The following is a 12460-nucleotide window of genomic DNA, read 5'->3' as shown; positions in this document are numbered from 1 at the left end:
AGTGGCGGGGCTGGGGGACGGCGAGGTCACTGTCGATAATGTCCCCGACTCTACCAACTTCCTCAGCCACCTCCCTGACTTCTCCGAGTACGTGGCAGAGGGCAGCTGCCCCAGTGAACGAGTGGCGGCGGCGGGGCTGGGGGACAGCGAGGACACTGTCCCTGATGGCCTTGATTTCCCCAACAGCCTCGCCAGCACTGCTTTCCTCAATGAGCTCCCTGACCTCTCCGAGTACGTGGCGGAGGGTGGCTGCCCCAATGAACGAGCCGTGGCAGGGGGGCTGGGGGATGGTGAGGACACTGTCCCCAGTGTCCCCGTCATCCCCAGCTTGACCACCTCCCTCAGCAAGCTCCCCCACCTCTTGGAGTACAGGGCAGAGGGCGGCTGCAACAAGGAGCAAGTGGCAGCGGTGATGCTGGGGGACGGTGAAATCACCTTCCCTGATGTCCCCGACAGCCTTGCCAGCACCGCCTCCTTCAGCGAAGTCCCCGACTTCTGGGACAACGGGCTGGAGGGCAACTGCCCCAAGGACCGCCTGGCAGCGGCAATGCTGGGGGACGCCGACCCCTTCTGGGGGGGGCCGGCCTCCCCCTTGCAGGACCCCGAGGGGAAGCAGGGCACGGTGGCGGCAGACCTCCCCACCTGGCTGCCACTCAGCCCCTCGGACACTTCTGAGGAGAGCTCTCCGGAGACTTCAGACGACAGTCCTGTGGAGACTCCCCGCAAGGATCCCCTGAAGGCTCTTGCGGAGACTCCCCTGCTGAGCCCCCTGCAGATCCCGCTCCTGAGTCCCCTGGCCAGCCCCCGGCTGCCCCCCAGCGTCATCCACCCCGCACGGCCCAACTGGTGCAGGAGGCGCTGCGGAGGCAGCCCTGGGTGCTTTTGACCCGCTTGCCGCTGCCGCCGGGTGCCGCCTCCTGCCAGATGGTGCCCAGATCGGGAGAGATGGGCGGCAAGAAGGCCAAGCGCCCCACACCAGCCAGCGCCCCCAAAACACAAGAGACCACCCTGCGCGACAGCATCCCACCAAAGAAAAAGAAGAAGAGGGTGGTTGTGCCAGGTGCCCAATAACTCAAAAACGCTGTCAGAGGGGAAGGTGGGCGGGCACGGCACGGTGGGGGTGGCAGCGCGCAGCAGGCAGGACACAACAAGCGGAGAGCATCCAACAGCAACAACATGCCTGCCAAGCCATCTAGAAGCCAGAGGGATGCCAGGGGGCAAAGGCCCCTCGCACACCTGAGGGGACAGGTTTCATGCAGCCCATGCCAGGCCGTGCCCGCAGCACCTGACAGCAGTGGGACGCACGCCGCTGCAGCCCCCCGGGGCAGCCCCCAGGAGCCCCTGGGCCGGGAAGAAGCTGCGGAGCGGTGGGGGCAGGGGCAAGGCACGGCAGACGCCCTCACCGCTCTGGTATGCGGGAGCCCTCTCTGCCCACCATCACGCTGCCGGCCCTGGGCCCACCCAGCGCCACTTCCACTTCTGCTGCCTTCACACCTTGCCCTTGCCCGGCAAAGGCTGCAGCCGCGGCGCCACCTCGCCGTTCCTAAAGGAACAACCGCCCCCGAACCAGCATCCCCACTCCGGCCTGGTACCAACACCGCTGCTACTGCCAGCTCCGCCCTGGCCTGCTGCTGACAGCCCCACCGCCAGCATCCCCATCGCGGGCTGCAACCAGCGTCCCCAGGAACAGCATCCCCACCCCGGGGCTGAGGAGGCCCCGCTATGACCTGAGGGCGCACGTGCTGACCTCCATCCCGTGTTTCCACCTGCTGGGGCAAGGACTGAAGGTGGTCATCTGAAAGCTACTGAAATACCCAGTAGTTCAGCTCATTGCAATTGTTTAAGACAAGGCTTTTGGCTAGAACACAGTCAAGAAAATTGAAAAACAGAACTAACCTGCACTCCCTCCTTGACTGGCACCTCTTTCTTCATCACTTCTTTGCATTTCTATCGTTCCTGCGCAGTACATATCAAGATTTTCCTCATGAAAAGAAGCAAGAAAGATCAGTCACAACTATGCAGAAAACCTGCCATTCACATACACAGTGCCCACACAGGAGCATTATCAAGGCCCTGCCTAGACACAGAAGATTAAATTCATGCACCGGGGAGGAGAGAGCAGGAAGAGCGCTCTGGCACCCATGAGGAGTAACAACAATTTCTGCTCTGAACTGGGGCTTAGTCAAAGGGCAAGCACAGTACTGGTCCAGACACGAAACTGAGCGTATCGCTTAATCCCGGGCGCCACACGCACTGGACCTTCTTCCATCGCCTCCTGCCGACGAATGGTTTCCCAGGCTCTTCCATCTCATCGCAGCTGCACGCTGGCTCCGGGCTGACTGGGGGAACTTCTCAGCGCTTTAACTTTGCTTCAGGCTTGCTACGAGCACGCGGCTTCATCCCTTTGGCTTGGCCCCCAGCAGAAGCTGGGCAAGTGGCAGGTTTGCAAGTGCCTTGATGGAACGGAGCTTGGACACCTACCAGGGCAGGAACAAGCGTGCATGGACATTGAGCTGCCCTGAGGGGACTCGGGTGCCGCTGAGAAGCCCTGCCAGCAGAGACCCCAGCACCGGGGGTGGCAGGGGGCACTCTGGGGGCCAGTGCTGGGGCGGGGGCAGAGGGTCTCCACCAGCCCCACCACCTGGTGCCGGGTCTGCTGGCACTGGCTGCTGGTGGCTGCCAGGTGCCATGCCGGTTGTGCTCTGCAGGTGCTGCTGGAAGAGGAGCCCAGGGACCACCTGCACACAGCGGTGCAGCAGCAAGCCATGCTTGCCATCGCCGCCTTGAGGTAGCTGCCCAGCCCCTGGTTTGGCTGGCCCCTCTCCACAGCCCATGGCCCAGGGCATCCCCCATGCCAGCAGAGTCCAGTAGTGCCATCAGAGGGCCTCTGCTCTGCCCTGCTCGTGGCTTGCTGGGAGGGCGCAGGGGAAGGCAGAGGGATTCTGCAGCTCCCCGCCATGCCTTGGCTCTTCCCCAAAGCGGGAACTTGGCTCTTGCCCAAAGCGGGGACTGTCCTTTGGCCCAGGCCATGTCACGGAGGGAGGAGGTGCCTCCTGGCAGGGCTCCCTGCACACCCTCCATCCCCCTCAGGGACCCCTGCTCCAGAGGCGCGTGGCCACCTGCCCAAGGCATCAAGGCACCACTCCCAGCACCAGCGTCCGACAGGCCCCTCTCTCTCTTTGCAGCAAAGTGAAGATGGTGCTGGAGGGCAAAAAGGAAAGCCTCTTAGAGGCCTGCTTCAGGAGCGTCTTCTTGCTTCCTCCCAAAACGGACATGCAGGGCCTGGACACTTCTCTCTACCTTGAGGTAAGTGCTGGCTGAGCTGAGCTACAGCAGCCCCCAGTCCCTCTGGGCTGCTCCCTGGCCGCCGCGTGCTGAGAGACACGTGAAGATCCAAGGCAGGGCAGGGGCTCAGCTTTGCTTTCCCACCCTCATCCCTTCCTCCCCTTCCCGTGGGCCTGGCCATGCCCAGTGCTGCAGGCTGCTCTGCCCACAGCAGCCTGTCTGCCCCGAGGCCTCCCCTGGGCACCGTGAGGCAGCGCGGGTGTCCTCCCTTGGCGTGGGGAGTTCAGATACGTCTCCAGGGCTGAGAGGGATCGCGGAAAGACTGCCACAACCCTTTGTCCTCCTTGCAGACCCTGGATGCCATGGACACCATGCTGCAGACCTTGGTGCTCAGCTCTCCTGCCTCCGGCTTCACGGAGCTGCAGACAATCTTACAGGTGTGGCATTGGCAAAGAGTGAGGTTGGCAGGGGCTGTTCCTGACGCTGGAGGGAAGGGAGTGTCCACTTGAGCGGACGGTCCCCACGCCAGTGCCACACACAGAGCACACTGCAGAGAGGGTGCCCAGCTCCCTGGGGGAAGCCAGAGGTGGCCCACCATGCTCTTCTGGGAGCCTGGCATCCCCTGCCTGCACTCCATGTGGCTTCCCCTCTGCAGCAGCCTCCTGTGTCACAGCAAAGCCTTGCCCATGGCACTTCTGGGCCAGCTCCATCCCCAGAGCTTTCCTTGCACCAAAGTGGTGGCAGACATTTGACCCCTCTCCTTAGGCACTGCAGCAGTGGCAGCTGGTGCTGCTCTTCCCCTGCCTCGTGGTCCCTCGTGCTTTCCTCCCCAGATCCGACTGGGGCAGGGACCCACGGGACCTGCCTGTCCTGCACAGGGAGCCCAGCCCTGAAGCTCTGTACTCCTGGCTTCCCAGGGGGCCGTATCCCCATTGCCCCATTGCAGACCCCGCAGGAAGGCTCCTGCCTTCATGGCAGAGGGGACACAGGGCTGTATTCTGGGGGAGGGCACGGAAGGGAGCAGGCACTGCCCTGCGGGTGCCATCTGCCGACCTGCATGGCCGCAAGGACTGCGCGAGTCCAGCCAGGACATCAGCAGTGCTGCTTCTGCTGGCGCGGGCACCAGCTCCCAGGGCACGTGAGCAGTTTCTCTCCTCCCAGATGCTGCTGACCTTCGTCAACTGCCAGAGCGCAGCTGCGTGTGAGAGGGCTGTGGGGAGGATTGGGAGGCTGAGCAATTTGCTGGCCACCTGCTCCTCAGTGGAGGTAAGGAGCCAGACACCGTCCAGCCAGGCTGTCTCCCCTTGCCTGCACACCAGAGCAGCCTGAGCTCAGAGATGCCTGCGAGGCAAGCCTGGGCACCGAGGCATTCAGCGAGGCCCTGCCCTGGAGCCAGGGTCTTGGTTTCTTGCTTTTTCCCAGGCTCTTCTCTCCCCACTTCCCTCTCTGCCAGGAGCCATCTCGGTCCCCAGTCCTGTGCAGGACAGGACTGCCCAAGGAGCACGGCGGGAGCCCAGGCCCAGCAGCTCTCCCTGCCCTGCTGCCCAGCTGGCTGCTTTGGGAGGGCCCTCCAGAGCTCTGACTCCCCAGGGATCCTTCCCCGGGCAGACTCTGGGCTTCAGGGCTTTGGTCGCAGCTGCTGCCCCTCAGCCTTTCTCCCTGTCCTGCCTCCCTCGCCCAGGTCTGCAGCACCCATTTAGGAGACGATGACAGCCCTGCCTGCCAGACAGAGATCCATATCCCCATCCTGGGACAGCTGCTGGGGCGTCTCATCCTTTGCTGCATTTGCCAGAACTTGGAGATCAGCTGGGGGGCTTTGGATGCTCTTCATCACCTCTTCAGATTCCTCCTGCAGCAAAAAGGTAAGAGAAGCTGTGGCGGGCTGCGTCCCTCCACACGCAGACGTCTCCTTGTATGCCTGCTTGTTTCCTCGAGTACTGCAATGGACCTCCTTGCTGGAGGCTGGCCGTGAAAGTCTGCCAGCTTCCCCGACCTCCTCTGCCCCTCACAGCTGCTTCCCGTAGCATCCCAGCTAGCGTTTTGCTGCAGAAGCTGAATGCTCACCACAAGTCCAGCCCCTCTTCTTTGCTGCTCTCCTTCCCCACTCCTCTCAGGACCCTCAGAACCCGGCTGTTTCATGGTCCCCACAGCCAAAGCTACCATTGATTACCACGTCCTGAAAAGAATTCTTCCCTATTGGAGAAGAGCAGATCCAGCTGTGCATCACGCCGGCTGGTCCCTCCAGTGCCTGCAGCAAGAAGCTGTCCCTGACGCCCTCCAGAAATCTTCCTGACTGCTTGCGTCCTGCCATCTTGCAAGCAGGTCTCAGGGACGACGGTCAAGTTCCCCATGAGAATCAGGCCATGTGACAGGCATGGAGACTTGCCCACATGCTTTCAGGAAGACTTCATGCACATCCTCTCCCCGACGGGGGAGGTCTGCAACACACTGCCACCACCATGTCACCAGCACTGCCTCTCCTCTGCTTCTCACCCACATGCTCTCTCTCAGACTCTTGATCGGCCCCTATAGCTGAGCTGCTCCTTCAGATAGGATGCACCCCCCTCCTCCTCTTCCCCATCTCTCCTCAAGAGCTTGCAGCCGTGCACCGCAGCACTCCAGCCACGCGAGCCGTCCCGCGCATCTCCGTTATTCCAACAATGTTTTACTTGTGTGACTGCATGCAGAGCTCTAGTTCCTTTGAGTTGCCCAGGCCGAGAGCGTTTGCACACGTACACTTGAAGCAGGTGCCCCTCCTCCTTCTCCATCATCCCTGAGGTCCCTCTGGTTCCCTTCGCCTCTCACCCTTTGCTTTATACCCCTGTCCACCACCTCCTCCCCTGACTGTGGGTCGGAACCTCCCTCCTCAGCCATTCCTAGATCACAGCTCTTTGCACCATTTGCTAAGCTTGTTGGCAAAGATGCCTTGTGCTACTGACTCTTCTCTGATCCCCTCCTGTTTAGGCACGACGCTGCCACAGGATAATCCAGAGCATCCACAGCGTCAAAGGGAACAGGAAGCTGAGAACACCTCCTGGTTTTCCAGCACCAGCACCATCACAATGGTAATGAGCTCCTCCCTTGCCGGGCCTCTTGTCCATGGCATCAGCAGGAGACTTGTGTGAGCAAAGAGATCCAGAATCAGCGGGGCTGGCATGGCTTCACTGTCCCTGGTGAGAGGGTTGCTGCTGTCCCCGAGCAGGGACTAGAAGGGGCTGCACTCCCAAGTGTCCCAGCAGCATCTCCAGCCCGCCTGGCCACCAGCAAGCCCGGGTTCTCTGGAGGGCCAGTATGCTCTGCTCACCACCCCAACCCTCCTCCCTCCCCCTCTCTCTTCTCCTCCTCCACCACGCAGTGACTGCAGCCCCTGCTTCCAGCTTTCCTGCGGGCACCGCTGCCAGCACTGCCGGGCCATGTCTCACCAGAGCTGCTCTCACTGCTCAACTACACAGCACCATCAGGGTGCTCATTGTGCCATGTCTTCCCTGCCTTCCTTCCTCTGTAGGCATTTGGAAAATACCTGCAGCCTTCTGAGAAGAGAGACCTTGTCCTCGTGGCCATTGAGGCCATGAGAGACTCCAGCATCTATGACAAGGAGGAGGTGAGCAGCATCCTGGATGTGGCCATGAGAGAACCTGCCTCCTGGCTGACAGAGGTAAGCGGCCTGTGGCTGCCCTGCCCTTGAGCCCTTTCAGGTGTTCTTCCTTCCTCCCTCCCTTCCACCCCCCTTCCGTCCCTCCCTAACCCCAGTGCCTCAGGCACCTTGAAGCCATTTGAAGCCAGCAGAGCAGGATGGGAAGGGCAGCAGGTTGAGAGGCAGCTGAGGAAATGGCTGCATTCCAGTGGCAGCACCATCCTCACCTGTGTGCCCTCCAGGTGCCGAGAATCGTGAAGTGCATCTATGAAAACATGGCGTGCATCCGCCCGGCGTCCGCCCGGCACAGACTGGACTTGCTGCTTGTCCTGATGACAGAGCAGTGCCCCAGGGAAGTGGTCACGAGCCTCTTGAAGCTCTCTCCGTCATGTGGCAGGTACTGACCCCAGCAGCCCCCGGGGGCTTGTGCCGTGTGGGGAGAGGGCCTGGAGACCTTCTGGCTGCCAAACCCATGGGCAACTGCTGGACACCCCCGAGGAGCAGGGCCCTCCACCCCGCTACGCTTTCTAGCACTGGTGGATCAGCCAGGTGCGCAGTAGCCAAAGCTGGCCAAGCCAGCCCAGAACCCCACCACAAGGTTCCTCCCTGCCCCATGGGGAACATTGCCTCAGCCCCCTCCTCCTTGCCCAAGCAGGGACCCAGGCACTCCAAGCGAGGGGTTGGGAAGGGCCAGGACAGCCTGGGTCCTGTGGGGCTGGCCCGGGCACAGTGTGGTGGCCAAGGCAGCCCTGCTGACAGAGCGCTCTGGGCCTGCAGTGCTGCTCTGGCCATGTGGGACGTGATGCTTTCCCAGCCCCACACCTTGAAGAAGGTCTTGAGGGAGCTGCTCAGCCAGCTCCAGGACCAGCGGCTGTGCAGGGTGTTCAGCTCCAGCACAGAGGATGCCTGCATCCATCACTTGGCTGTGAGTGACCAGAGCAGTCCTTGCTCGCCCTCGGGGCTGTGCCTGCCTCTTTAGGCAAACAGGCACGGCCCTCTCCCCTCCCATCTGCCCCCAAACGGCCACCTCCTCCAGGACACAGGGCCAGAGCCCCTTAGGGCCAGCAGGGACCCGCCCAGCAGCAGGTTCCCCTGCGCCAGCCATGCAGGGCCACCCCACGCTGCTTGGGCTCCGGTGCACAAATACGAAGCCCAGGCAGCCCCTGCCTGCCCAGGCAGCTCTCTGCTTCTCCCCTGCCTGCACCCCCCTGCCCTGCTCTGCAGACTGGAAGCCTGGGGCAGGGCAAGGGCTGGGTCAGGGGCAGAGACGTGGCCTTTGCACATGCTGAACAGGCTGCAAGGTTGGGGGCAGGAGACACTCGTCACCACTCGCGTGTCGTGCCTCCTTTGTGCCCGCTCTTGCTGTTGGATCGCTCCTCAGAGGCGTGAGAGCAAAAGGCTGCCGATGCTCAGAGGACAGGAGGAGCCGGCACAGGCAACCATGTGGTGTGCGGCAAGGCACAGGGCACAGGGATGCCAAGCGGCCCTCCACGGGCAGAGCTGCCCCTGGGTCGGGCTGTCTGGCCCCGGTGCTCTTGCCCTGAGCTGCCAGTGGGAAGCAGGAGCCACACGGAGCAGGGAGCCCAGCGGGCTCTGCCAGTCTCTCACTGCTGCCTTTGTTTCAGCTGCTGGCCTCCAGTGACATTGAATCAGAGGAGTTTGCTAGCCTCTACAAAGTCCAGAGGTACCTGAGGCGTCCAAGCCTGGTGCTGCTCTCGCTGGTACTCAGAGGCCTCATCACGCTGTCGCAGAGAACTGAGACGGTGAGCAGGGCCTGGTCAAGTGAAGCCATGTTGGCAGCCTGGGGCTGGGGAAGTGGGTAACATGGTGGCTTGGCCTGGGCTGGGAGTCAGGAGGTGGGGTGATGGCTCCAAATGCCCTCGCTGTCCCCTTCACGGGCCCCAGGCTCCTTCAGGCTTGGACCTTGCCGCTGCAGCGCAAGGAGAAAGGCTCCCTCACCCACCTGCAGGAGCTCTCGCTCCTGGCACATCCCTGTGGTGCCAGGCAGGAATTTCTGCTCTGCACTGAGGCAGCCAGCGCTAAGGTGCCTCAGTCGAGGGAGCGCTGTGCCCAGAAGAAGCGTTCTGCTGAGAGAGGGGGATGAGCCAGAGCCCAGGGTACAGCTGATGCTAGGGGCTGACTCTGGGGCTGGGGCAGTGGGCCTGTCATGAAGGGGTCACAGCCTGCTCATTGCCAGCTTGGAGATGGTTGCCCGGAGGGTTACAGAGCCTTCTGCCCCTTTGGTTTGGGATTCCTGTGCCACCTGCCAGGAAGGCGGAGAGGAGGCTGGTGCTTAGTGGCCAGAGCATTTTTGCCAGGGTGGTCTTTCACCGCTTCACAAGAAGAAAATTCTGTGCTTCCTACAGGCAAGAAAAATGCTGGTCCTGCTGCCGGACATCATGGAGACCCAGCAGAATGCCAACACTGACAACAAGATGAAGGCCCTGCTTGTCTTCAGAAATGTGATGGGTCATATGACGAGGGAGGAGGCCAGCCTGACCGCTCTGCAGCTGGTGGAGAAGCTCGTGCCGCTCTTTGATGATGTAAGGCTGCTGTGGGAGCCTGAGCCCCACTGCTGGGCCCTCTGCAAGGACAACTGCCCGTCAGCCCAGCCCTGTGGCAGCACTTAAGCAGGGCTGTTCCCCTCCTCACGCCCCTGGGCTCTCGTGGGGATGGCTTCTGGGCTCTGCAGCCCAGCACGGCTTCTCCCTGACAGGCTGATGCCTCCAGGTGACCTGAGCCCCCTGTGCTGGGGCCCAGCCCAGCCCCTGTGCAAAGCACCTGCAGGCCAAGAGCTGCTCACAGATCCCTGAGGCTGCCCGCAGCTGTGCTGCCAGGCAGGACCAGACGTTGTCCCCAGGCGCCGTGGCAGGGGGCTGAGGCGGCGATGTGTGCCCTGGAGGCATTGCCGAGGGCCAGCCTGGTCCCTGGGGAGCTCTGCGCTGGTGCGGCTGGTGTGGCTGGTGGTGAATGCTGGGGGCTGGCACAGGCACCGCCTGATGGAAACCTCATGCGTGGCCTTTCGTGGGCCTGGGCCCATTCAGCCACAGCTGCAGATCTGGCCCACGGCTCCTGTGTACAGAACCTGACTGCAAAGCATCTCCCCTCACATCAGCCCCGCTAACGCCCTTGCTCAGGGAGTGGCTGTTGCTGAAGTCCTCCTGTTCTCCTCCCTGCCAGGAGTCCAGCCAGCTGCGAGAGCTCTCCATCTGCCTCTTCAAAGAGGTGCTACAGATGGTGGTGGGGAACGACAAGCGTCAGGTGAAGGAGAGTGTGCGGAGAAGCCTGCTCCGACTCTTCTTCCACATGAGTGACGAGAGCGAGAGCGTGGCCAAGGTAGAGATTTCAAACGTGACCAGTGATGCGGGGAAGGGTGTGCTGCCAGCCCAGGGGTGGGCTGGGCATCAGGGAGGGGCAAGGGCTGCTGGCAGTTGGCCTCTTGGCGTCTGTCTCACCCCAGGCTCCAACTGCCCGAGTCACTGAGGACAGGGCAGAGCTGCCCTCCTTCCCTGCCCCAGTCCCACCACTGCTGCAGAGGATGGAGATGTGGGGTCCCCTCCCATCCCTGCTCCCCACAGTCCTGTCCCTGGCAGGTGTTGGAGGCCAGGGCTTTGAGCCCCAGTCCCTGTCCACAATCCCTCCAATCCCTGTCCCACTCTGCAGGCCTCTCAGGAAGCCCTCCTCGTCGCTGCAAAGCTGCTGAAGTGGAGGCAGCTCAAGCACCTGACGCAGACAGAGCAGACCTGGAGAATTGGGGAGTGCTTGGTGAGGACAACCCCCAGGCCCAGGGCCTGGGCTGGACAAGGGGTGCCCCTGTGCAGCTGTGCCTGGCCTGCCCTGCTCCAGCCCAGAGCCCGCAGCCTGGAGCTGCATCCTCCTTCCCTGCCCCCAGGCACAGAGCCCCCCAAGGGCTCTTCTCCAGGCCCCTCTCCCTTCCCCACCCTCAAGATGTCGAACGAGACCCTAGCCCAGCCGGGCCCTGGCAGTGGGACAGAGGGCTCTCAGGACCTCCAGACCTGCCTCTGCCTGGGGCTGTCTCTGAACCTCAGCCCCACAGGGCTCCTGGGTGGGCGATGGGAATGTCCTGAGGTGGGAGGGGGACCGGGGGTGCTGGGAGGAGGGACCGGTCCGGGTAACTGGGGAGGGTCTGTGCCAGCCCCACGCCCTTGTGCTCTCTCCAGCTGGTGCAGGACAGGAGCAGACTTGAAGACTATCTGAGTCAGAGCCTGCCGTACTTGAAGGATGCTCAGGTCCCCTTGCGAGAGGCGGCCGTGAGGTTCATTGGTGAGCCACAGCCCCTGGGGACCCTCTTTTGGCAGCCTGGCCCCAGTCCCAGCCGCTGCACTGGCAGCAAGGGGCAGCCCTGTGGCTGCCAGAACCCCGGCTGCCCTGTGCAGGGCCTGGGCAGCCAGGGGCTCTGTGCCTCCCTCTCCCAGCCCTGCCCACGCAGGTGGGCTTGGTGGCCGCCCTGCTCAGTCCAACCCCACCTCGGGTACTGTCCTTTCCTGGCGTCACCCTGCTGAGGGGAGGAGGGTGTGCAGCCAAACCGGCAGAGCCGGGAGCTGTGCTGCTGGGAGCACGCTGGGGAGCGGGAGGTCTGATGCAGCTCTGTGCCTAGGGCTTGCCGCGCGGCACCGGAGGGACCAAAGCGAGGAGGAGCTGGCTGAGCTCTGCAGCGGTGAGCAGGGGCAGTGCTGTGTGTGGCGGGGCTGGTGGGGCAGGGGCCCCAGCCTGAGCAGGGTGCTGCCATGCGTTGCCCTGCTGCAGGGAAATGCTTCAAGGGCAGAGGAACATCTCAGGGGCATTTGGGGTGCTCCTGAGCAGCAGCTTCCAGCTGATGCCTTTGTCCCACCTGCTCCTCCTGGCCAGGGAAAGGGATGGGTGGGGCTGGCATGGTCCGGAGGGGATGCCTGGGGGTCTCTGCAGATCGGTGGGCTTCAGCTCTGTTCTCTTTCCTCCTCTTGCAGCCCTACAGCTTTTGGAGAAAGATGACGAACTCTCGGTCTCGTCCCTGGCAATTCAGACTGTGCTGATCCTGAGAACTCCCAGGAAGAAGCCAAAAGGGGGATGGGCCCTGTGGGCGCTCTGCTGCTGGCCCTGCAAAGCCGGGCAGAAGTGAAGCACTCTCCAGGAAAATGGCTCTGTTGGATTAAAGCTGGAAGTGCAAGCCCAAAGCCATGGTGTCCTTCAGACGGGAAGCACCCTGAGCGTGCTGAGCAAACAGCGTTGTTCTGGGCCTCTGCCACTGTGTGCAGGACAGCTCACTCCTCAGCACACCCTGGCCCCGTTATTGTTTTAGAATTTCAGCCCTCTGTTGGGCTTTCCCCCAGAAGAAGCCCTGTTTGTTCACCTCCGGTGGAAGCCTTTTCTCTAGGGAGGCCGAGGGCAAAAGGCGGACCCCGAAGGACCCAGGATTGCCCTGAGAGCTGCCTGACGCCCAGGCTTTCCAACAGCCCACGGCAGCACAGCACACACTGAGCCAGGGTGTCCTTGCCACAAAGCCCCAGCTGCCCTGCTGGACTGCCACACCTGGAGGTTTCA

The 12460-nt window shown here is 62.6% G+C and overlaps 1 protein-coding gene across 1 annotated transcript; it reads left to right on the top strand.

Annotated features, from left to right (window-relative positions):
- The first annotated feature begins 3647 nt into the window (after window positions 1–3647).
- Window positions 3648–12038, top strand: LOC148051162 (uncharacterized). Its single transcript, XM_087738323.1, has 14 exons — window positions 3648–3722; window positions 4447–4551; window positions 4967–5147; window positions 6166–6350; window positions 6791–6940; window positions 7162–7316; window positions 7697–7844; window positions 8545–8682; window positions 9286–9462; window positions 10100–10255; window positions 10583–10684; window positions 11101–11203; window positions 11538–11597; window positions 11887–12038. The coding sequence occupies exons 1-14, from the start codon at window positions 3648–3650 to the stop codon at window positions 12036–12038; spliced, it is 1887 nt and encodes a 628-aa protein (XP_087594449.1).
- The last annotated feature ends 422 nt before the right edge of the window (window positions 12039–12460 follow it).

Source organism: Nipponia nippon, unplaced genomic scaffold, assembly GCF_047370975.1.
Source record: "Nipponia nippon isolate SJK-2023a ecotype South Korea unplaced genomic scaffold, ASM4737097v1 scaffold_65, whole genome shotgun sequence".
Lineage (NCBI taxonomy): Eukaryota > Metazoa > Chordata > Aves > Pelecaniformes > Threskiornithidae > Nipponia > Nipponia nippon.
This window is presented reverse-complemented; position numbering and strand designations above follow the sequence as displayed.

Excerpts from the sequence above, each read along its gene's own strand:
- LOC148051162 (XM_087738323.1), top strand. The coding sequence starts at position 3,648 with ATGGACACCATGCTGCAGACCTTGGTGCTCAGCTCTCCTGCCTCCGGC. Across the intron at positions 3,723-4,446 it reads AGCTGCAGACAATCTTACAG|ATGCTGCTGACCTTCGTCAA; the intron begins GTGTGGCATTGG and ends CTCTCCTCCCAG. Across the intron at positions 6,941-7,161 it reads CTGCCTCCTGGCTGACAGAG|GTGCCGAGAATCGTGAAGTG; the intron begins GTAAGCGGCCTG and ends TGTGCCCTCCAG.